The sequence below is a fragment of the Epinephelus fuscoguttatus genome, linkage group LG12 (genome assembly GCF_011397635.1).
Source record: "Epinephelus fuscoguttatus linkage group LG12, E.fuscoguttatus.final_Chr_v1".
Taxonomy (NCBI): Eukaryota; Metazoa; Chordata; class Actinopteri; order Perciformes; family Serranidae; genus Epinephelus; species Epinephelus fuscoguttatus.
In genome coordinates, this window is record NC_064763.1 from 25883037 (window position 1) to 25906903 (window position 23867).

General features: G+C 42.0%; 1 protein-coding gene across 9 annotated transcripts; it reads right to left on the minus strand.

Annotated features, from left to right (window-relative positions):
• Nucleotides 1–854: 854 nt before the first annotated feature.
• phldb2a (pleckstrin homology-like domain, family B, member 2a) lies at nt 855–23867 on the minus strand. Of its 9 annotated transcripts, none has more exons than XM_049592421.1 (17): nt 23718–23867; nt 21254–21378; nt 18252–19198; nt 17809–18141; nt 13655–13789; nt 12515–12652; nt 11313–11459; nt 10429–10539; nt 10262–10351; nt 9342–9479; nt 8900–8999; nt 5207–5399; nt 4574–4664; nt 4070–4216; nt 3742–3961; nt 3484–3569; nt 855–3258 (listed from the first exon to the last, which is right to left on the minus strand). In XM_049592421.1, the coding sequence occupies exons 2-17, from the start codon at nt 21306–21308 to the stop codon at nt 3118–3120; spliced, it is 3072 nt and encodes a 1023-aa protein (XP_049448378.1). In that variant the 5' UTR covers nt 21309–21378; nt 23718–23867; the 3' UTR covers nt 855–3117. The 9 variants fall into 9 exon arrangements, with proteins under 9 accessions (XP_049448378.1, XP_049448374.1, XP_049448371.1 ...); XM_049592417.1 differs by having other exon boundaries at nt 5207–5402; XM_049592414.1 differs by having other exon boundaries at nt 5207–5402; nt 9321–9479.

The following is a 23867-nucleotide window of genomic DNA, read 5'->3' on the forward strand; positions in this document are numbered from 1 at the left end:
AGCATGCTTCATTCTGTGTTTCCATGCCAACCCCACTAGGTCAACCAATGAAAGGCTGTGAGAGTTGGGAGGAGGAGTTTAAAAACATGAGTGCCTTAATGAGCACACTCACACTATACATGCTAATAAGACAGGTTATCACTTCACACGCTATTTTAAATTGAGCTATGGAATTAAAACAATCTAAAGCAGCATAATAATACTTCACTGTAATGATGAGACATATTTTGAGTTATCAGTTTGCTTCCAAACTGTTTTTGCAGTGACCTGAGCTGAACCAGCCATGTATAAAAAACACAACATTGCTGAATTTTCTGTCACCCATCCTACACACCTACGAATATGCTGTCACACAGCCTTAAAATGTGGAGATTCACAGCTCCTGCTTCTTCTGAAAAAGGCTGAACCACATTGTAGATAACATTACACTCCCAGAAAATCTTTGAGTTTCTGAGATATTTCAGATACTTGTCAGGGAGCTGATAATTTAGCGCAAAATGCCACAGCGATGATGCTATTGGCTCTTATCATGACAATTTAAAGATAAAGAAAAGGTCAGTTCCTTTAAGAGGCTTAAGGGCCTAGTTAAGTTTCAATCCAGGGACACTGTGCATCCCTATATAATAAGACTATTGATTCCCATGATGATACATTACGTAACCGTGTAAGAATAAAGCTATGATACTCTGTATCCATGGGAAAACACATCATGTTGCCATGTTGGGATTTAAAAAGCTTCTTTTCAGTGCTCAAACATTCAGTGCAAATTTCCCACTGTTTAACATGAAGTTTATAGAGCCCATGAAACACAACGTGCAACTCAACAGGCAAAGTATACCATTTCACAAATATAATTCATAATCAAAATTATTTATTCTTATTCATATTGAAACATGACAAATGCCAAACATAAAAAATGTAGCATAGAGTCGACTAAAATTACCATTTTTCATACACAAAATATAAAATTTATTAAAAATATATATAAATGCAGTTATTTGTTTGGTTTCAAGGCCTGTGTCTCTCACAGCGGAGGACAGTTTGCGGATGAGGTGTCAACAGGACTGATACCTCCGTTCACTGAGGAGCATCCAAGAAAGGCAACACCTCATCTGCAACACTGTCAGCCCTGCAGCCTCCTCTGCACTCTGTAGTCTGTAAACCAACAGCTGCTGGTCACTTGCTGTTAAAGAGATCTTTCATTATCAGTCAGACTGCTACAAATAGTCAAAGAATATACAGATCAAACATATGGAGTTTATAAAACATTTAAAAGAAAATGATTAAAAAAAATCATTTTGTGTTCAAGATCCTGAACATGATTTCTGCTTTGCTTCCAAAGAGCAAATCTTCAGCTTGATATGCATGTGCTGATAAATGCACATATATGATATATACGAGTTAGAAAATATGGCTCATTGATGAGCATGGGCCTACTAACCATGGGCATTACATCATTCAGTGCAATAACTCTGCACTGAGGACCTCTGCTGGTGAAAACGCATACTGAAATGCTTTAGTAACGTGGGTGACGCAGTACAAAACAGCATCACTGCTGCACAACATGGCCTCAAATGTAACACATCACATCAGGCCTGCAGCCTCTACTATGGACAGAGGGAGCTAGCTGCACAGTGGCAGGCATGTACCACAGTATCACTGTAATTTGGGAGCATTTTATACTTTTATGAATACAATATTTCAATTTCTAAAAATTCATAACAATAAAACCTACAAAAGTGCCTGAAATAACCTCTTCTTCATGAATAAAGTTTGCATAATGTGACATTAAGACTCACTGGAGTGAAAGTGATGCAAAGAGACATGGTTTGAAGTAATAGTAATGGTGGACATTCAGCCCTGCTTCAAATGAGCAAGACAAGACCAGCTTATGCTTGTAGTCTGGCAGCAGCAATAAAATGCTTGAGTTGAAAAATGTAAAGTAATACTCACACTCATGACATTTGAATATTAGTGACAACATAGAAATAATAAATCTGAGTTGAAGTAAAAATGTGCATTCTTGCAAACACAAACACAGACAGTATGATCTTAATTAGAGAAAGAACAAAGAAGTGGTGACTCACTGATACAACCTGACGTCCAACCAGAAGACGAGAGAGAAGGTGGACGTATAACTTAAACATGGAACATGACGGATACATGTATGACTAAACGCTAGGTTATAGAAAGCTGTTTGGCAGATATGCATCTGCTATAGACGAGCAGCACCAGTATGCACCACAGTTTAGAGGTGGAGCAGGTGTTGTGTTTCTGATCATTTAGAACGGGGATACTCAATTTGTTTTGCTCAGGGGCCACTCTTGCAAAATGTCAGGAGGCCAGGGGTCAGTTAATTAACAAACATCAATAATATTTATCAGTATATATAATAAATGAAATACCTTTTTTCAACCTTGTGATGTTTGTTGTACGTGGGCATGTTTCTAGGATTTGAGGACATTCGGGGCTTGGCCCAGATGTATGTCGGATCCTCCCCGGCACTGCTTTTTATAAACAAGCTCTATTCTGATGCTTTTTTATGCACTCTGACACCTTATTTGCATTTAGAGTACAAAAACAACTCCCTGTGTGAATCAAATGATCTTCATCATAAATTAGAAAATGGTCAGTGGGCCACCCGGCACCCTATCGTGAGCCAAATGGACCACAAGTTGTGTATCCCTGATTTAGAACATTCCCTGATCACGTTTTAATTGAAAAGAAGCCAAACATAACAAGGAGAGTTTAAGACAAGCAGAGGTTTTGTTTAAGGAAATCTGAGGTTGGAGAATGTAACTACTAAACTGGTGCGAGATTTAATGATGCGCGACATAAACAACAACAACAAAAACTAAATAGCTTAATTATAAAACCTGTATATCCATTCTTTTGCTCTGTTATACATGATTACATTATAAAGTGTGCTTTTGAGCATGACATGTAGGCTACAGATAATACAAGTGTAAACAGAAGTTCTTTTTTTGTTGACCTGATGAACATCAGTCTCAGCTCTGCTGCACAACGTTGATACAAGCAGAGTACCGCAACCGTCCCATGTGACACAACGCTTACCAATGAACTTTAGTGGTGTGGATACTGATCTGTTGGGATCAGTTACACCATAAAATGCATGTGTCCTTCAGCACCCGTGACCATAACATCCATCCAAATACGCATGGCTTCAGGCGACGGAGCGACCATATAGTACACCCGATCGTGGGTCTTCAGACTGAACGTCAGTGAGGGGTTGGGGCTCTTGGGTGCGAAAGTGAATGAAGTGTTGAGAGAAAAAGTGGGATAAGAGGAGAAGGGAGAGGGGTGAGGTGATGCATGTGGGAGGGAGAAAGACAAATGGAGGGAGAGAGGCAGAGAATAAACAGATGTCAGCATCATTCAATAAATGCTGAAAATCACACACACACACACACACACACACACACACACACACACACACACACACGCACACACAAACTGACTTACTTTGTGTGCGTTCTTTAAATGGTCATAATACACCTCCTCTATGGCTTGGAAGTAAATGACTCCTTTCATCTTGGTCTCATGTTTGTCTGCAGAGGAGAATATAAACAGAACCGACAGCACTGTGATCAAAGCTCGGCCTCAGCATCCAAAGTACCCTGCTGGCATAGCTTAAAAAGTGACATCACTATTGCAGTAACTGCATCTCACATCTTAAACCGCACATTATCAACAGAGAACTGAAAACAAAGAGTGACTCACCTGCATAGTAGGTGAGCGTCCTGCGATTCTGGTCAAAGACAAACCAGCGTTTCTTCCATGTCTTGATCTTGCCACCCATTTTGACCAGAAAGCCTCGGCAGGTTTTATCAGTGATGGCCAGATGGAAGCAGGCATCTGGGTTGTGTCCAGCTGCCTCGATATGGCCGTGAAGATCAAAGTCGTCTTTTCTTACAGGGAAGTAGCGAGTCAACAGCCGGGACTGTGGAAAAAGCATTGAAATTAAACATCTGATTGTTCAAGAGGTATTTACATGAAGCACATGGTGAAAAAAAAGATTAAACATTCTCTCGCCAGTAATTCTGAATACCTGTGATCTCTGTTTCTCCCTGAGCTTCACCTCTCGCTCTACAAGTTTCTGTCTCCTGCTCGTCTCCTCCTGCAGTCGTTTCTCCAGTTCCTCCCTTCTTCTTCGCTCCTCTTCTAGAGCATGCCTGCGCATCTCCATCTCACGCTCCTGCACAAGTTACACAGTGTAAATTACATCCATCAACAAACACACATACCCATGGATGGATTATTGAACTGGTTTATCAGGCAGGTCAGGCCCCACCCCGGCCTTCACCTGCAAAATGTCTCTGATATTAACATGTACTGACCAAGAAGAGACTCAGAATGACTACAAAGAGACCAAACCACACACACACACAAACACAAAGAGATGCAAAGGATCTGCAAGGAGGATGTGTTACTCCTGTGTAGAAGAGGTGGTGGATCCTTTTGCATATCTATGCCCAGAGGCCAACTGCCTTGCTATCTGCCCATGCACACATCCATATGCACAAGAAGCTTTAAATTAGGTTTGGCATATTACCCGATGCTCGAGGAGCCTATGCTTCTCAGCCTGGGCCTCTCGGAGTAATCGCTCCATCTCCTCAATCTTCGCCATATTAGACGTACTGGCACTGATGGAAAATGGAAAACACCAGTTGTCAAACACATGAAGAACCAGATTTCTGTGATAAGGTGGAAAAATAAAATACAAAGTCATAAACAAACACATAATAAAAAACGCAACTTTCAGGCTTTGTTTAAATTTGCAGGATAAATAGGTGACTCGAAAAACACCATGACGTAGGACTTTCCTGATAATTAACTCGTAAGCCTTCCCTTTAAAAACAACAATTTCCCGTGAACACAATTAGGCTCTGACTGACTTCACTAACTTATATGTAACTGTTTGTTAGGGAGTGTAAGTACAGCTAGACATCATGTGGATCATTGTCTCTCAATTGACACAAACACAGAGCATCACATCCTCTATAAAAACCAAAAGCATTTCCTCTGTCTGTTTGCTCTTCAGAATATCTCTCATTTCCTGCAGCCTTTATACTCCAACTTCTTTTCTAAAAATACATCTCTCCTTATTCTGACTCACCCAAATTTGCAACGTCTAAACTTTTCAAAGTAACCTTTCATCTGTTCTTCATCATGCTCTCTCACTAACCTGGAGATATTGTCTGGGGAGCAGGCAGAGAAGCTGGTCTCCAGGCTGTCAGAGCTGTCCACGCTGACAGTATCAGAGGCCTGGCTGTTGTCCGGGTAGAAGGAGTCCAAGAACACACTGGGCTCAGAGACCATCCTGCTGCAAAAATCACTTCTTCTCTGCCTGTCTTCATTCATGTGTGCATGGCTGTTGCCTGCTGACAGAAGAAAACATTACAGTAAGAAAGTGGAAATACCCTCAGCATGCATGATCTAATGTTAAAATACTAAATCATAACAAGAGGGTTGCAGTTCATTAATGGCTGGCCATGTGGAATCACATCTTGTGATCATAATTTCATAAAAATCTGGCTCCAGCAGCTGGGCCAAGTTGAACTGATTAACCTGGACAGAGAAGGATAAAGGCTTTTAAAGAGACAGTTCACTCCAAAATCAAAAATATGTATTTACTTTTCCTCTTTCCTGTGGTGCTGTTTACAAATCTAGATTGCGTTGGTGTGAGTTGCCAGTAACAGCGATGTCTGCCTTCTCGTTACTCAAGATAATCCACAGACCTTGTTGTGAGCAGTTTCATGTAGGAACTATTTTCTTTCGACCGAACTACACCCGCCATCAGTATCCAGGCAGTATCAGTATCACAGCGCAGAAGGAAGCATGCATTTACTGCGGGCTCACCTAGCTCCATGCGTGGATGTATTAAGAGACCTGAGTACAGTGTTGAAGGTAGGACCTGTTCATTCCTGTTAAAGTTGCTCAGTGGCACATGAAGCCAAAAAAGCTCAATTTCCACATAAATTACCCAAATGATCGGTACTGCTACCCATGGACCGCGGAACGCATCTGAACTAGGGGGGGCCATAATTTCAAGTCATGGCGGAGGGGGTGGGGGTGGGGGTGGCATATGCATTGAAACAGACAATATTACTGACGTTGCAGAGCACTTTTTTTATTCCGACGCCACACAGTTACATCTACAGTACACGCATGAACACGAACACATGCTTGCTCAGATTAACCCCTCTGATCCCACTCTAACATTCACACACAACAGGCCAAGCCTATTTATACATAAAGGCACAGATGAGGCCACAGTGGAAGCTGGAGTAATTTGATCATTTTGTTTTTTCTGTTTACTTGAAGAAAATCAGATATCGACTTCTGTCTCTTCATATTCCCAGATGCAGCCAGCGCAAGTGCCCGCCGTTAGCTCGCGACACTCATGCATGATGTATTGATAAACAATGCACTTGATAGGCACACTAATATCAAATCAATATGCAGCAGTCAGTGGGATTTTTTTTTTATCGGCAGCAGCTGGTGAGAGTGAGTGAAGGTGTGTGGTGACTTGGCTCGTAAAAACACAGATAGGCTACAACTTAGGCTTTTATTCATATAAAATAGTTTGTCAGAGTAGAGCCCTGCGCGGGACAGTTTTCTTCATCACGCTCCTGCCCGCTCCGCTGAATTTCTGACCATTACCGCCCGCAACCGCAACGTGTGTGTTACACTCCCGCCCGCTCCCGCAATGTGTATGTCCACTCCTGCCCGCTCCCGCAAAACTCTGAGAATTTATGCCCGCACAATAATAGAGATGCATTGATTTTGTGTCTTCTCCCATCCCGCAGGAGAAAACACGTCATATTATAGGCTATTAATAAAGAGATTCATGGGGTTGTTTGTTTCGTTCCCCTGGCCTGCATGTCTTTTGACGCACTGGTCAGTAATAGCGCTCCTATTTCGTTGTTTTCATTTAGTTTTTAATGAAATAAAGGCTGTTTCATATTCTATTCTCCTCCTCTGTATTTATTTAGGCTATTTTTCTACCTTTACCTTTATGTAGCCTAATCACGCAGTGATTGAGGTTAAGGCAAGCCCGGCGCCAGGATGAAGTTACTGAGGGAGCGGTTAAAAATTATGAGGGGGCAAATCTTTATTATGCAACATAGGTTCACACAGTGAGTTATAAAGAGTGCGCAGACATGCATAATAGTCGCTCGTAATGAGAGCTCGTCGCCGGTGAAACACAATAAACTGCACGTCTTCTTTCATGTTTGTCTCATGACAGATGGAGCTGACAGACAGACAGACAGACAGGTGGAGCAAGCAGCAAATTGGTATGAAAGCTGGTTCAGGGCATATTCATCCATTTATGAATAAATATGGAGTGGAAACGCTCATGCATGTGCACCAAGTTCCTGTGTTGACATCCCGTCGCTAGGCTACATCTTCTTCTTGTTATTATTTTTCTTCTTCTTCTACTGTTTAATGGCGGTTGGCAAACAGCGAATTGGCCCATTACCGCCACCAACTGGTGGAGTGTGGATCAAAATGACTATTACTATTTGCGTTGGGTCCCGCCGGGTCCCAATGCAGCCCTCTATGTCAGAGTACAAAAGTTACCTGGGCCATGGCCCCCCTGCCCCCCCCGGTTCCGCGGTCTATGCTGCTACCCATAGATCAGAGACTTATGCGGGCTACTCCTGCTTTAGCAATCGCTAACTTGAATGGGGATAAAATCAAGCAGCTCTTTCAGATGTGTCAAATGTTATCAAACTAAGTGGATTAAATCCTGATAGTGGAACGATTCATTTCATGGGGGTTATGACGTTCAAAAAACTGTATCCACTGATATACAGACGTCTTTTTCCCAATGTAAGTCGATAGGAAAAGTCTTTTTGGGCCCAGTGGCATCACGTGACGAACCAGGAAATTGCAGTTCGACTGTGTGGCCACAACGAAACTGGCTTCAAAGCCTGGCACACATCTTGGAGGCCTGGCTCTACTAAGCTAGCTAATGTTACAACCCAGTCAAGAAGGAGTTAACCCCTCACTCTGTCATGAACGAGAGCCTCTCATCCATGACTAGGTGTATGCTTCTTCTATGCTTCTGTGTGGACACATCGTTGATGGGTGTCGTTCGGCAGAAATAAAATAGTTCCTACATAAAACTGCTCACAGCAAGGTCTGTGGATTATCTTGAGTAACCACGTCATGATTTCTGGAAAGAGACATAGCTGTTGAGTTTTTCAAATGTGTATGAAGGCAGACATCTCTATGGCTGCTATCTTCAACACTTGGCAAATCACCAAACCAATCTAGACTGATATATAGTACTACAGGTAAGAAAAAAAAAACAAAATGGATTTTTGATTTGGGGTGAACTGTCCCTTTAATTGAGTCAACACAGTGACAAAGGTAATCAGGGTTTATGAAGCACAACAGTATCTTCCAAAAACCATTTGAACACAAATCCTCAATCCTCCACATCACACATAAACCCTGTATGGCTATTATGCTACAGTATTTAACATCATGCTTTTCTTGAGGGATCAATTTTGAGTTTCTTAAAACCTCATAACACATTTCTGTTAAATTACACATTGTTCACAAGTACTGTCATTTCCAATGAAGATACTTTGCATGTGTCATTTGTTTAGAGCAAGCTGTGCAAACACGTCATTTGCCTCAAAATCACAAATTCCAATCTGGTATAATGTTTCGACATTCTGTTTCCACAAATATTTAGTCTTTGGTATCAGATTTGGGCCAAACGTGTTTCCCTTTGTGCGGTGCCACAGACTATTGCATCAGTTGAGCATTTCCTGCCCTACATATCTAACGCCTGAGGTTTAAACTGGTCACACAGTATAGATTTGATGCAGACGAGATGCGACATCCTGTAACTCTGACTCACTTTTAGGCAGGCGGCGGGTAGTCAGGTCCCTGGGGGAGAAGCTGAAGCCTTGTGGGATAACGCTGCCACAGCTGGAGCTTTGGGACAGAGGCAAGTGGGCCTGAGGAGGAAACAGCAGCACACATGCTGTTCAGAATCAGGGTCTACAACCTTCATACAACTACAAACTCCTCTCGTGTGCTAAGTACTCCTTGAGCTGGATGGGTGTTGTAAGCCCGACTGAAACTGTGAATTCCTGTTTGGGTGGATCATTCTCTTGGGGAAGTTTAAATCCTTCCAGATACACGTAATGAGGGCAGTGAATTCCCCTCCTCTGCAGTCCAGAATCAGAGTGAGCACCATCATCAAGAGATATACTCATCGTTCTTTCAGATTTGAAACACCAAGTTGAGTCCTACACCTTTAATGTCTGCTAGATTACCTCCGACATAAAGTTAATGACCTTGGGAGGAAGAGTGCGTCCCAGGGATCTGCCGTAAGGGGTGAGGAGCTGCTGGCTCCTCTTATGAGGTAGGCTGTCACTCGGGTGGGAAGAGTTTTCTTTGCCACTTCTTCTCCTTTCCTTCAGAGAGTGCAAGTGCTGACGTGATCACAGAAATCAGAGGAATCACAAAGGATGGAAAGGATAATAATAACAGATCATCTCATCAGAGGCACTGGGTACATTTACATGCACACTAATAATCCACCATTATTCAGAATATGACAGAATTCTCAGTGACATTGTATATGCCGGTTTTATTTAGGTTTTAAGAGCATTATTTGGACATGTCCGCAGCATATTTGGGAATAGGCGTCTCATTGAGGGTGTATACTGCAGTTCGCGACACATGGCCTATTTTCTGTGAACGGTCAGCTCTGTGCGTTGTCATAGATACGTTCTACACAAACCAACTCGCCCCAAGTTTGCATGGCTGTGGGGTAGAGATGCATTTCCTAAAGAAAGGCCCACATTTCTGGTCAGTAGAAGAAACACACCTACATATCACCGACATCTTCAAGAAGGTGGCTGAAGGAATGACAGAGGGAGGTTGTGTTCGCACGGTCCAACAAGTCCGTGGTAGGAAAATTTGAAAAAATCCTATTTTGATGCAAAGAACCAAAATGACAAGCAGCTCCAGCTGTTCCACTTGTCTATATTTTGATGTGATAAATGACATGTTAGGGCACGTTAACTTGCGTATGCAGGGCTGCATGTAAACAAGAGTATTTGGGGAATATTGATTTTCATTTGCCATCTGAACAGCTTAGTAGGCATACTCTCTTTTCCGAATGAGGGCAAAAACCAGTATCTTTTGTGCATGTGAACGTAGTGCGTGACAGAGACGAAGGAGAAGTATCAACGTAGCTGTGAGCACTTACCTCTTTAATGGCTACAGGGTTGTTAGTGAAGGTCTGCCCTTCGGATAACTCTGCATACTTTCCTTCCAAAGACACCAGTTTCTCTCTCTCCTGCAGACATCGGGATACAATCTTCAAGTAAATAAAATCAAATATTTACCAAATCAGCATGCAAAGGATCTTCTTACCTTCTGAAGCATGACGAGCAAATTGTTTTTCTCTCTCTGGAAATTCTCCCTCTCTTGCTGAGCCTGTAAGGTAATCTGTGAGGACTGTTTCTTCAGCGTCATGATTCTTTCCTGTAACAACAAACAAGCACATTGCAACATTATGTGAAGTTGTCACAGTAGCAGATACTGCAGACTGATGCTTATCATCAAGCAGAAGCAGAAACAATGAAAGCAAAATTCTCACTTTGGGATGGCAAATATAATTTTTGTGAGATATTGGTTTTCCTACAGCCACATCTTATTTACACAATTGTATACCCTCACCCTGTTAACGCCCCATCACTGTGGAAATTTCCCTCAATTGAAAAATCAATTAATTCTCTACATAAACAGAATTTCATGCTTACCATTTCTGGTATTGCTGTTTCTCGTAATTAGTTCATGCTTTGTGCTGCAAATCTCACAATTTTGCAGCTTTATTTTCATGCACAACCTGTAGTAAGATTAATGACAACAGTAATTTAAAAAAGCCCCAAAAATTTGACAGATTAGGTTAGATTTAACACCTAAACTTCTGATAATATTCAGAAGTCCACCCCTGAGATGAGAACAGGGATATTTCTGTAGGCCTGTTACTTAAATCTGAGAGCAAGACAAAGAGCCTGAACCTCTGAGACCATCAAGACACAGTGTTTTTGGTAGGAACATGCACTGAGAAGTCCATACTAATGCTAAAGACCTACTTTATCACGCTCCAAAAATACCCACAGTAGTCATTATACTGTAGATACTTTTGGCTCAAAAAATAAGACATTTAAAAGTGATGCAGGGCCAGCACTATCTGTGATGTTAAACATGCAGTACATGCTACATGCAGACTCACAAAACCTCACTCATCGTACCTTGCGTGTGACTGTAAGGCGCTGACACTCGGCGATCTCTCGCAGCAGCTCTTGGCTCTGACTTTCTTTTTCCTCGTCCTGATTAATTTCTCTCTCCAGCTTCTGAAACTCCAAATCCTCCAAACTTTTTGTCTGCTCTTCAACTTCCTGCTGAGAGGCAGCACAAACACACACACAATAACCCTATTATATAGTACAAATCCACAACAAATGAAAATACACTGTTTAAGAATTGGATTTACTTTTTAAAGGAATAACTATAACTTTAGATTGTTCATGCCACTAAGGAAATCCATGAATGGAAACAGTTTGAGTTTTTAGCACAGTATTTTTCAGCTCATTATAACATTTAAGCATTTAATGGACCTTCTCCTTAAGAGCGATATATAATAGGTGCTAGTTTGGACAACGTAATAAGTGTTAAATTTTTGTGTCCTTCCAAGTGATGTCAGGTTTCAGGTGATTATAGTTTTCCAAATTGACGTCAGATGTGCTAACTCTTTTTTTTTTTACACATGGTAACTATTTGGGCCCCTTCCCAAATGTGGGTGTAAGGGATACCAGGGCAAAATCAGAAGTTGTGAATGTGAGACAGGAAGTAAAGGAAGGAATCCGGGATTACACAGAACAAGGTCAAGAGGGATAAAAAGGTGCAAAAAAAAAAAAAAAAAAGACTGCACAGGTGAAAATGAGAACTGAGGTATTTGGTTCTTCTGTGAATCTCAGTGATAATATGAGCTAATACTGGAGTATACAGAATAGACTGCCATGTATTGTACTGTATTTTAGTTGCTCTGCTTAGTGGATTACCAGAAGAAGACTGCAGCAGAGAAAGTCAACTAACCGGCTGACATGCAAGAACACAACATTTTGTTTGGAGATGCTTTTACATTTCATCTCTTTGTCCTCTGCTGCACATTTGGACAGTTTTAGGTAAGGATATTTTAGATGACCTTTCGAGCTGCTTTGTAGATCCAATTTGTGATGAACCCTCTTGATCTGGTGCTGTAAGCATTTCCTCTTGGAAACATAATTTGTTTGTTTGGGTTTTAAAGCAAATGTAATTGAACCCGTGTTAGAGGAAACTGTGGTTGAACTGAGCTGATCCCTGAGCGTTTGCTTGAGCTGTGGCTTTAGTGTTCAAGAATCTGTATACGTCTGCCCAAAACCAAACATGGCTCGCTCATTTTATATATTTTTACCTGTGACTTCTCAGTGTGGCTCGTCTTCTCAACACTGTGAATCTTTTCCTTGAGTTTCTCCAAAAGCTCCTTTTCCCTTTGCAGCTGGGCCACTTCCGACTCCTGCTCCCCCTCCAGCAGAGCGCACTCCACCTCCATCTGCAGGAGACAGCAGCACACAGTAAAAAAACTACCTAAGAAGTTTATTGTCAACTTTAGAGGCAAAGCTCACCTCAAATTCAAAAACACATATTTCTAATCTTACCTGTAGTGCTATTTATCAGTCTTGTTTTTCTGTGTTGCCAAGTGTTGGAGATATCATAACTAGAAGGCACTCGAGCTGCAATGTCTCTTTCCAAAAGTCATGACCCAGTTACTCCAGATAATCCACAGACCTTGTTGTGAGCAGTTTCATGTTGGAACTTTTTTCCATCTACCTAACTACACACATTAACTCTATCACTGCCCAGAAGGAAGTATGCATCGACTGCAAGCTCACCTAGCACTACTGAGCAAGCTACTCATCATTACAGTTCAGCCGAGGAGGACGCCATTAATGTTTACATGTTGCACTGTTATGAGCACAAGCCTCTTGTCTACTGTATAAATAGATGCATGCTTTTGTCTGCATGGTGATACGGTTGGCAGGTGTAGTTAGAAAGAAAATAGTTCCTACGTGAAACTGCTCACAACAAGATCTGTGGATTATCTTCAGTGACTCAGTTGTGATTTCTGGAAAAGAGACATTGCTGTTGAGGTTTTCAAATGTATTTTTTGGCACTTTGAGCACCACAAGCTGAGTGCCATCAAGTTCAATTATATTCAAAAGAAGGTAGATATCTCTATGGCTGATATCTCCAACACTCGGCAACTCACACCAAAACAATCTAAACAAAAAAAGAGCACTACAAGTAATAGGAAAAGTATGTATTTTTGATTTTGGGGTGAACTGTCCCTTTAAAGTCAAATAAATTTAAATAATCAGACAGAATAAGATGCATGATTTCTGCAGCTTACTTCATCAGCTTTATTGTTATGAGCTTGATTGATAAACCACTGCACAATGCTCATTGGTTATCAATCAGTCATCTCAAACTAGATAAGAACAAACACTACGACGCTCTTCAGGTGTCAGTTTACATACTGCACTGTGCTACGTACCTCTCGGACAGACTCCTCCATCTGGTTGTCCAAGTCTTTGATCTTCTGCTCCAGCTCCTCTATGTTGTTCAAAACTTGAATCCTCTCTTCCTCTATATGCGTTACTTCCTGTTTCAGCTGCACGCTCTCCAAGGCCTGTAGTGACATCAGGAAACCATTTAAATGCTTGGCTGTGCAGGAGAGTTCAACTTTTGTGAATGCACACTAACTCTAACTTAGCACTCGTTCATACTGTAGACTGAAGAACTGCACATGAAAATCCCTGTTGTAAAGTTTATTGCTGGTAGCTTCTCTGGGTGATTGTATAATCAGTGCAGAGAGTTTTTGCACCATGAGAAAGTCATTTTTTCCATGCATATTATATGTTGTTAAACTCATTTGCCTGCCAGTAGAATCAGACGACAGCAGCTGCTGTTTTAACTCATCCAAAGCTGGATCACTGACAACAGGGGCAGAATTCTTCTCTACTTGCTGTAATGGAAATCTCTATCAGTGCACTCCAATGCCAGTCGTGCCAAAGGACTCCCACGCATTTCATCGTCTGCCAACGTCCTACAAGCATTCATTCATACTCATACGTGGGCACATTTAGAGATCCTGCATTATCAGGTATTCTTCCTCTTAGGAGTCAGGAGGATTGTTTTGTGGTTACAGAGTCATGTGGTCAGCAGGTCTAGGATTTATAGTTTCCCAGGCTGGTTTGTGAGTGCGCTTTCTTCCTGCACAAACGGCTCTGTGGTATGCAGATGGTGGAAGAGAGGGTTTTTGAGTCTGTAAACCTCTGTCACTATTGCCATATTGCAAAATGGTGGTCTCAACTTGAAAAACTTATTTCTATAACTCTAGGTGTGTTTAGAATGTGTGTCCTTCACATAAGAAACATATACCTGTGTCATTGTATTCTGATTTTCACAAGGTCTCCCATCTATTTAGTTTCAGTATTAAGTTTTAAACATCTGGAAAAACGCATGTCTCTTCCATGCATATACACTAGCCTTCTACCCGCACACAGTCGTGCATGTGCGCACACACACATGCACACACTAATTCTCTGTGGGATAAAGTCATTTCCTGTTCCCCTGAGTTTGAATGGCTGAGTGCTGAAACAAAACTAGGACTTCTTCATTAAAACCAGACACACCATTAGCTTGTTACCGCTCACTGCTTCAACAGAGACAGTAAGTCAGCCACACCAGGACTGGGACAGTGGAGGAGGGGGTCAGCCTATGAACTTTAAATCACGGTATGTGATACAGTCAATATGTTTATATTTGTAAATGAAGCATGTTCGTTTATTTCTCAGTATGTACGGCGAGGCTTCCCGCTGAGACACATTCAGAAATAAAAGAAAAGACGAGGTCGAGTCGTAGTGACATCAAAGCTGTGAGGAGGTCTTGCTCAACTGTGATGTCCCTGTTTATGTGTCTGAAGAACCCACATAAACAGGAAATGTACCAACTGCCGACTGCACACACTTACAGTACACAACGTCTCACTGAAAGCCCAAGGATAGAGAGGAATCTGCTCGACTAAAAGAAGTTTATGTGTTGAATGATACTGTGGAAGACACACACTAAATTCAATTACCATGGATGTGTCAGTATATGACTCAGAGTCTGCTTTAGAGCGTCATGCCACATATGTTTGCACTTTCCTTCAAGACAAATCCACTGTGGACCAAATGTAAAGCAGAATTTGTCACTGCATGATGTATGTTGATTTGATGTTTTTGGACCACATTAACCCTTTCAGCTCTGCTGGTTGCTTCTAAACTTTAAGGGGAAAATGGCGGCACTCTGTCTCGAACATGATTCTATACACATTACCTACGTAATAAACATATGGACACATTTATGGAAACTTTGTAATCTGGACTAGATTCTGAAATGGTGTTCTGTGGAACTGTGTAAAAAGGAAATGGAAAGCATGTTTCCTGATACTACTAAAGGTAAACAAACAAAGATCAGCAAGATAGCAGCAGTCTGATAAACTGCATACCACAGGAGGGGTGCGTGCCATTAGTCAGCTTGCTCCCCTCTTCACACACTTTAAAAGGATAGCTCGGATCTTTTGAAGTGGGGTTTACATGAAGTACTCAGCCATAGTCAGTGTATATACAGTAGAGGACCGTCAGCGTGCCCCCGTTACAGCTCAGAGTTCTTAGGTTATGTTTCATTCATTCATGTTGTTTCCTGTTTTACTTTGAAACTCACATCTCCTGTTCCAGATAACTTCACTTCCTGCCTCTGTGTGTTTTCCCTCCCCTTTGATGACTTCACCTGTGTCTGATTGCCTGTCCCGCCCTGATTAGCCTCACCTGTGTCTCGTTATCTTTCCCCTCACCAGAGTATTTAGTTTGTGTCTTGTTTTCTCTCAGTGCCAATTTGTCTTAGCTGCTTGTGTATCTAGTGTTCCAGCCTTTTGTTTCCTTTCTTGTTTTTTTTTTTTTTTGGATTTAGTCTGCTGATTGACTCTGCCTCTGCTTCATTCTTATGGATTTGTTTGCCTCCACTGAGTCCATTTACCGAATGTACCTTTTGACCAGTAAAGACTGTTATTTTACCCAAACTGTCTCCAGAGTCATGCGTTTGAGTCCACCAGTTGTTTCAGCCCCCAATTTGGAAAAGCCGGCATGAAAGCTAAGTGTATACTACAACATTCCCAATTTTTCTATTTTTCATGACCTCTCCTGGTTTCCTAAAGGTGTCACAATTCTCACATATTCCTTCCAATTTACAAAAATTTGTCACAACCTGTTTCTAGTACCATACAGCGTGTATAAGCCCTTCACTTCTAAAAGTCTATTGTTTCCACCTGGGAAACAATACAGCCACAAAAATGCCTTTTACTGGCATGCATGTGACGCGAAGGAGAGCTGCTTGGGCCTCGTCCTCCTAAGTGTGTGAGAGATGGAAGAAATAATGGAGAGAAAGACGTACTCAAGCAAATTTCAGACGTCCTGGAAAGAAAAATAGCCCCTTATTACGGAAAGTTTTAAGGAGAGGGGCATGGAATTTGTAAAATCTGCCACATCGATTTTTCCTTCGAGCATGGTGGTCGCACAGTGTGATGAAATTAGCTAATGAAAACTGATGAATATCAGTTCATGCCAGAGAATCACACAAGTTCACATCAGAGGGGCGAATTATTCTGTATTCTTTCCCGATAATTAAAAGTAAAATTAAGAATACCATAAAAATGCTGTTGTGCTGTCCTCATTATTTTTTTCACTCTCTAAAAGTCACCAGAATGCAGGAAACAAAGTCTCTAAAGCTCAGATTTGTCCTTACTATTTTTGCAGTCACAAAGTATAGTTAAGTGATGTACTGCAGTGGACAGGGGCAGCAGCAAAATGTATTTTAGCCACTTAGAAAAATCTATGCTTCATTAGAATCTTTTCATCACTTACCTTGCTGTCAGACAGCCCTTTCTGACAGGGAACTGAACTGAAAGTGAAACTTATCTGTGCTCTCTTCAAAGCCAGACTCCCTTGATAAAAACAGTAATTTTGCCCTATAGAACACAGGAACTGCTGGTCTATTAGCTTGTTTGTGTTATTGTGACTTTGGTGTGTTAAAGGGTTAGTTGAGATTATCGAAAGTCATAAAATTACGAGTTAATTTTTGTCAAAGGAGCCTGGTTGCTTTGAAGAGAGTGATAAATGGCTTTAGTTCCCCGTTGGAAAGGGTTGTCTGACAGCAAGGTAAAGTGGTAAAAATATTCTAAATACAGTATCTAAATAGTTTTGCTGCTGCCCCCGTCCACAGCAGTACATTGCCTCGCTTCCGTGGTGGTACTCCTGCCTGCTTCCTGCAAACTCTGGGCACGCTGACTGCCATCTACTGCAGATAATATGTGGACAATGGATAAGTATCTCATACAACCCCACTTCAAAAAATCTGAGCAATCCCTTTAACACCTGTTGTAAGAGGAAGTCACTGAGAGGAGGAATGAAAATAAGAAGAGGACGTGGATGTGGATAGACTTGTGGGTTTTTTCCTTAAGTGAAAATGTGTGATGTATGATTTTGGCCTACATAAATGAAATGTACCTGACTTGTGTTGCTCCCCTAATGATAAATTACCGCTTCATATCATCTTTCTGACCTGATGTTAATAAGGAACTGTGAATAATAATAACTTTGGCATTCTTACTTTGGTTCTGTGGTGGGTGGATGGTGAGGGGGCACTGCTGTTCAGGCTGATAGCAGGTGAGTGGGACCTGGCCTCTCTGTAGCCGCTCTGCTGACGCTGGCTGACCTGCTGCTCCTCTGTAAGCTGGAAGTCTCTGGCTTTGGCACCGAAGCAGTTCTCTGGAGCAGTGCTGCTGGGAGAGTCCGAGAACACCGACTCATCATCAGACACCTGCAGCTTCTCCAGCTCCTTGTTGATCTTCTGCAGGTCAGACACAGCTGAGCCCGCCGGCTCTCTCTCCATCTGGCCAAACTCAGTGCACAGGTTTAAGATGGTCTCTAGACGCTGGCACTCCTGTGGAAAGGTCATTTATACTTAATTATTTTACAATGTTAACTTTAATGCTTTCAAATAAGGTCAAACAAGATGTCAAATGGATGAATCAGATTCAAACAGAAACTCACCAATCTCTGCACTTTCTGCTCCCTGAGTCGTTCATCTCTCTGGTGCTGGTGATAGTCTCTCAGCTCCTCTTTGCCATTCAAAGAGGTGATGCTGCCCACCCTTTGCCCTGGACTCAATCCACCCTTCCCAAAGGACAACCTCCTCTCCCCAAAGCCCAGATCGTCCATATCTATACCAAGAGAGCTCAGAGAGGCCAGGCTGGCCCTCCTGGGAGTGCTAGGCATGCTGGCTGGTACTGTCACATCTGGCGGCTGCTCCAGGGAGGAGAGACTGCGCCGCTGCCCTGCTGAGCCCACTCCTCTGTGGGAACCCACTGCATGTCGTAACGGTAAAGACAGAGCAGGGGGGTCTGCCACGTTGTGAAGCCGTGGCAAAGAACGGCTATGCAACCCCAGGCTGTTGAGGGAGCCGGTGGAGTACTTCCTTTGCCGAGAGTCTCCTCCAGCTTTGCCCTGAGAGTAGAGCCGGCGGCCCATACGAGGGCTGGACGGCACACTGGCTGCTCCACTTTTCACCCTGGGAGAACGAGGTCCGTAAGAGGAGAGCAGAGAGCTTCCCTCTGCTGCGTTAGAGAGGAGCAGGCTGTCTTGTGACTGGTGGCGAGAGTGGGAATGACGGAGCAAGCCGTTAGAGCTCAGCTGGCGTTCACCTTGGCGAGGTGATGGAGGCACGCTGCTGCTGGTCATGTAGGAAAAAGTTCTGGAGGCAGATGGAGGCCGATCAGTATTGCTGAGGATTGACAGCGGCCTCGTGGACTGGGATCCAACAGGTGGGGGCACGCTGAGGTACTTGCGGCTGCACTCAGCTGCCCTCAAGCTGGCCTCCAGAGCGCTCTTCCTGCGCTGTAGCGTCTCCATCAGATCCTGTAGCTCTGCCTTTGAGCGAGAGCCCCTCAGTATCGTCCCACCCACTGAGCCACTGCTGCTGTGGTCTATCTTCACACAGTCTGTAAGAAGAGAGAGAGTTGACAGAGCATGAAGTCCTGTCCCTTTTTGGGCTATATAATAGAGTCAGGTTTAATGGAGCCTATTTAATAAGCACCGTCTAAGCTAAGAGAAGAGCTATCACACGTGTGCTGAGTAAGGGGGGGAAAACCAGCGAAGAATGAATGCTCATACAGTTCTGAGCCCAACACAAACATTGGCTCAATCAGTGGTTAAGCTTCTTCTAAAAATGGAAGACTGCTGGTGGACCAAGACAAGCCAGAATGCATCATAGTCTCGACTGCAAGAGAAATCACCCCAGCCCAAATATCTTAGCAAGCAGTGTGACGGCGGTGCCCTGAGTCATGGGTGGCTGGACGCTGAGTCATTACAGAGTTGTGATATTGAAGAATGTCCACCTCCTGTACTCCTTTGTCACAAAACTCTGTCACAAACTTGGGATTTACAGATTAATTCTGGTTTGCTGGGTCAATTAAACTTAATTATCTTAGGCCTAGACTGTTATTTAAATTTGTGACAGTGGTTAACTTTTTGTCAGAGATCATGAAGGAATAAAGCTAGTATCTTCTCCTCATAAAAATGGCTGCCATGTAGTCTTGGAGTTGGAACACATCAGTTATTGGTCTGACAACAATATAGCTTCTGGGGGCCAGCAGATATCCAGGCCTGGATCTCTTTTCCTGTGCGCTGGTCCTTGTTTACAATTCAATTAGCAACTTTAGACAAACCAGACAACATTTCAGCTGATATCTATAAACAGATATCAACATACGAATGCAGATAAAAGTAAAAAGCTATATCAGCATCAGACAATAGCCAGTGGGTTCAGAGATTGCATTTTGGCCAATGCAGTTTGCCTAATATATTCTCCACACGAACTGTTTACCCACATGCAACCAAAGCCCACTCTACTGATTGGTCAGTATTACTTGGACTGTAAATGGATTACAAATAAAAACCAGAACACTTCCAACATCTTGTCCTGTTGCCTACAGATTCTGCATTCATATGCAGTTAATAGAGATTAGCTGTCACTTAATTCCTCTCAATCGTCTCTTATGACCCACTAAAAGTGTATGGCGGTGTTGGTCTCTGCAGACACAATGCCCTCTGCCTGTATTTTCTTACATTGCTGTGTTTGGGACATTTCTGGGCCTCAACCGTTGGGCAGCGGTGTGTAGCCCCCTGCCAATTACAGCACAGGACTCTATAAAAGCATAAGGACCATGAGCCAGATCATTATGTATCCAAGAGGAGCTGTCAATTAGACGCCTGGTCTGGTTGCCAAGCAGTTTTTCAATAGATGTTCTTCAGATGTATAAAAGCAGCTTGTTGGCAACCTCATAGTATGTGTTTATTCCTCAATTACCCTGTAAGTTATTCATATTATTTTTGTCTGGTTGGGTTCACTAATCAATCAAAAGTTGTGAGTATTAAAGTGGTGTTGTGTCAGTCAGTCAGATGCCATAGTGATGCTGAGTGACAACAGTACGTACTTTTTAAGGGCAGCTGCAGTACCCACTGAAGGTAAAAAGAAAAAGTTTGCAAGTCAGAATGCACTCTTTAAATGTTGTACTTAGAAACCTCCACTGACACATCCTTCTCATTCTGCCCTAAAGATAACACTCTTTTCAGCCAATTAATACTGAAAATACAGGCGAGAAGCTTCTTCCAAGAGGTACATTTGACTAAAACCCCGAGGCCCTTGAGGTCTTGAACACAGACTGATGCAAAAAAAAAGCTGTTCCAGGTTCTAGGTCCCAGGTTAAGGAAAGTTTACTCAATAAACTTCCAGGCTTCATGAAGCACTTAAGTAATCTTAATTTACATGATTTTAACCAGTTGAAATGGTCCTGTTTAATGTCATTCAGCTGACTGTGTTCTTTGAACACAGGCAGGGGATGGATTTCATTAAAAGCATATGCAACATGCAACCAAATATTAGATGCGAAATGTAGATTTCTGTGAGAGTCACTGCTGATTTGACCCAATTAAAGTGACCAATATCAAGAAAATATAAGCAAGAAAACAAAAACTCCTCTTGAATGTTGTCTTACCTGAGCCATAGCCCAGTGTGGCGACAGCGCTCCTCTGAGGAAGCATGCTGTTCATCACACTGACCTCCTTTCTGTGATTCAATCTGAGGCTTCAGGATTCAGCTGGGCCCTACGTGCTTTGTTCCCTGAGAAGAAGAAAAGGGAGGGAATCAATATGAAACTTTCACAACAAGACTGAAAAAACAGCAACTTCCTGAATTCTTTATCATCAAAAAGGAGTAACACCTCATACAAAATCGATGCATCCTAATCTTACCTACTGGAATTTAAATAAATACTGTACATAACAGTTGAATGGGTTCATCTCTCCACCATTACAAACTAGTATTCCTGCAAAACCACACAGCAGCTTTCAATCTAAAGACAGAAGATTTAAGAACATCGCAGATCACAGGAAGTTGAATCCATTCCTTGCGGTCTCTCAACGTATCCTCTAACAACTCCACAACAATACCTCAATTCAAGCAGATATTTCAGATGTGCATATTTAAACGGAAAGGGAAAAAAAAAGTTCCTAAAGACTAAGTAGGAAAACAGATCCAGAGGAAAGTTTTTATGCCTGGCTCTGTGTCACCAATAAAAAGTCTGTCTGAAAAGCAGCACTCTGCACCTTAATCTGTCTCTTAGCCCCAAAGCTCATGACCAGTCCTTGAAAGTATTCCCTCAGAGCCTCAGACTCATTGAGAGAGCAGCCACAGTCAGAGGTTCAGGCTGGGTCAATCTGGACTGGGACTTCTTCTAAACACTTTTTTAAAGAATAAAACTAAATGTGTTTCTGATTAATTGAGAAAAAAAAACAAATATTTGCAGGTTATATCCTAACAGCTTCAACGGTTGCTTCCTTTTCACTATTTCATACTATTGTAAATTAAATTATTTTTTCATTTTGGTTTCTGGTGACTAAAGATGAGATTTCTGGCATTAGAGAGTGTAAATGATTAATCAGGGCATCATAAACATAATCTATAGATCAGATGAGGATGAAAACATCACTAGTACAACCACAGTTACTCTGGTGAAGATGTTGAGCAGCCAGCAGCACAAAAAGAAAGCCGCACTCCCTCCTACAAGAAAAAAAAAAAGCTAAAAGAAATAAATCAAATAAAACTAAGAAATACATCTTCAGGTCCCCACACTATGGGTCATAACTCAGAAAAATCAGATTAAGTGAAGATATTATTGGTTTCAGTGTTACAACAGAGGGGTTTTAAAAGTCAGACATTGCTCTTTCCTGAATCCACAGACAGAACACACACACACACACACACACACACACACACACACACACACACAGACTCACACACACCGCAGAGAGAGACAGAGATGGCTGATCCAAGACTTTCTGCTCCTGCTGTCTGGAGAGAGGGCCTACAGGAAGTAGGGTATCCTTTTACACAGTCACACAATCAATCAGCATGAGTTCATTCTCCAGACCTCCTAAAAAAAAAAAATAAGGGGGGAAAAACCCCGGCCTCATGTCAGGAGGTTTTACTGCATCGTCCAGACTACAGGCCGGCAGGGTAATGGAGATTATAAACACAGAGAGAGATGTAAACAGTTTGAGGAATGGTCATGGGTAAGATGTTTTTCATCTTATGTGTGGTAACACTGTGAAGATAACTACTTTCATGTTGCAAAAGGCTCAGACTATTGTTGTCTCAGTCATTGCCCAGACAAACACACTGATTAGTTCCATGAAAAGTAAAAAGAAGAAAAAAAAAAGAAACAGACGGAAATCTCAAACATTCAAAAGAAAGTTTGCAAAAAGCTTTGAAATCAATCAGGCCAATCTTGTGGTATCTTTTCTTGATCGATCATTAGGTCTATAATATGTCTGGTGTAATTTCCCGCAGCTGAAAGTGACACTCCACATCTTATTTAGTCTGACAAACAATCCCAAACCCCAATATTCAGTTTACAATGATATAAAAACAGAAAAAAAGCAGCACATTACAATTTGTTTAAGATCAACTTATCAATTAATCGACTCAAGACACTGCTTTTACAACTGATTCAACCTCATGCATTAAAAACAAACACACAATGCCTTATGCAGTCAACAGCTTGAAGACTCACACGCTGATAACCACTGCTGGCTGTCATCCACATCTGTTTTTAATTGGTTGTGTCCTTTTCCAGCAATGTCAAGTCATAAACGTCAAGTGTGAACAGCACTACCTTTTAGCCTCCTAACAAAGCCAGAAAACTGAAAACTCAATTCCCTTTACTTTTTGCACATTTCTTTTATACAATAGCTTGCACTGGCCTGAGTTACAGAAAATATTTAACTCAAACCATTTTTAATTTCATGCACATGTTCACAGCTCTACAGTTGTCAACAGACTGTGCATGCATAAGTGAGAAATTAAAATGCAGCCCTATGATTCTCTCGGAGCATCACTGTGTTGACTGAGAAATACAGGAACTGACTTAATCGACTTCAAACCAAGCAAAAGTGACCAACCTTTGAACCTTTGATCTCTGTCCCATTCACATAGTTGAGCCTGAGTTGGGTTTTCCTTCTTTCGCAGCTGAAGCTGAAGTCCTCCTCTCTGTCTCACTCCCTCTGTATGAAGCAGCAGAGTAAAGTCTTCCCATGACAAAGGATCAGACA

Excerpts from the sequence above, each read along its gene's own strand:
- phldb2a (XM_049592413.1), bottom strand. The coding sequence starts at position 21,308 with ATGAACAGCATGCTTCCTCAGAGGAGCGCTGTCGCCACACTGGGCTAT. Across the intron at positions 10,540-11,312 it reads GCCTTACAGTCACACGCAAG|GAAAGAATCATGACGCTGAA; the intron begins GTACGATGAGTG and ends TTGTTGTTACAG. Across the intron at positions 4,665-5,206 it reads TCCCCAGACAATATCTCCAG|TGCCAGTACGTCTAATATGG; the intron begins GTTAGTGAGAGA and ends ATTTTCCATCAG.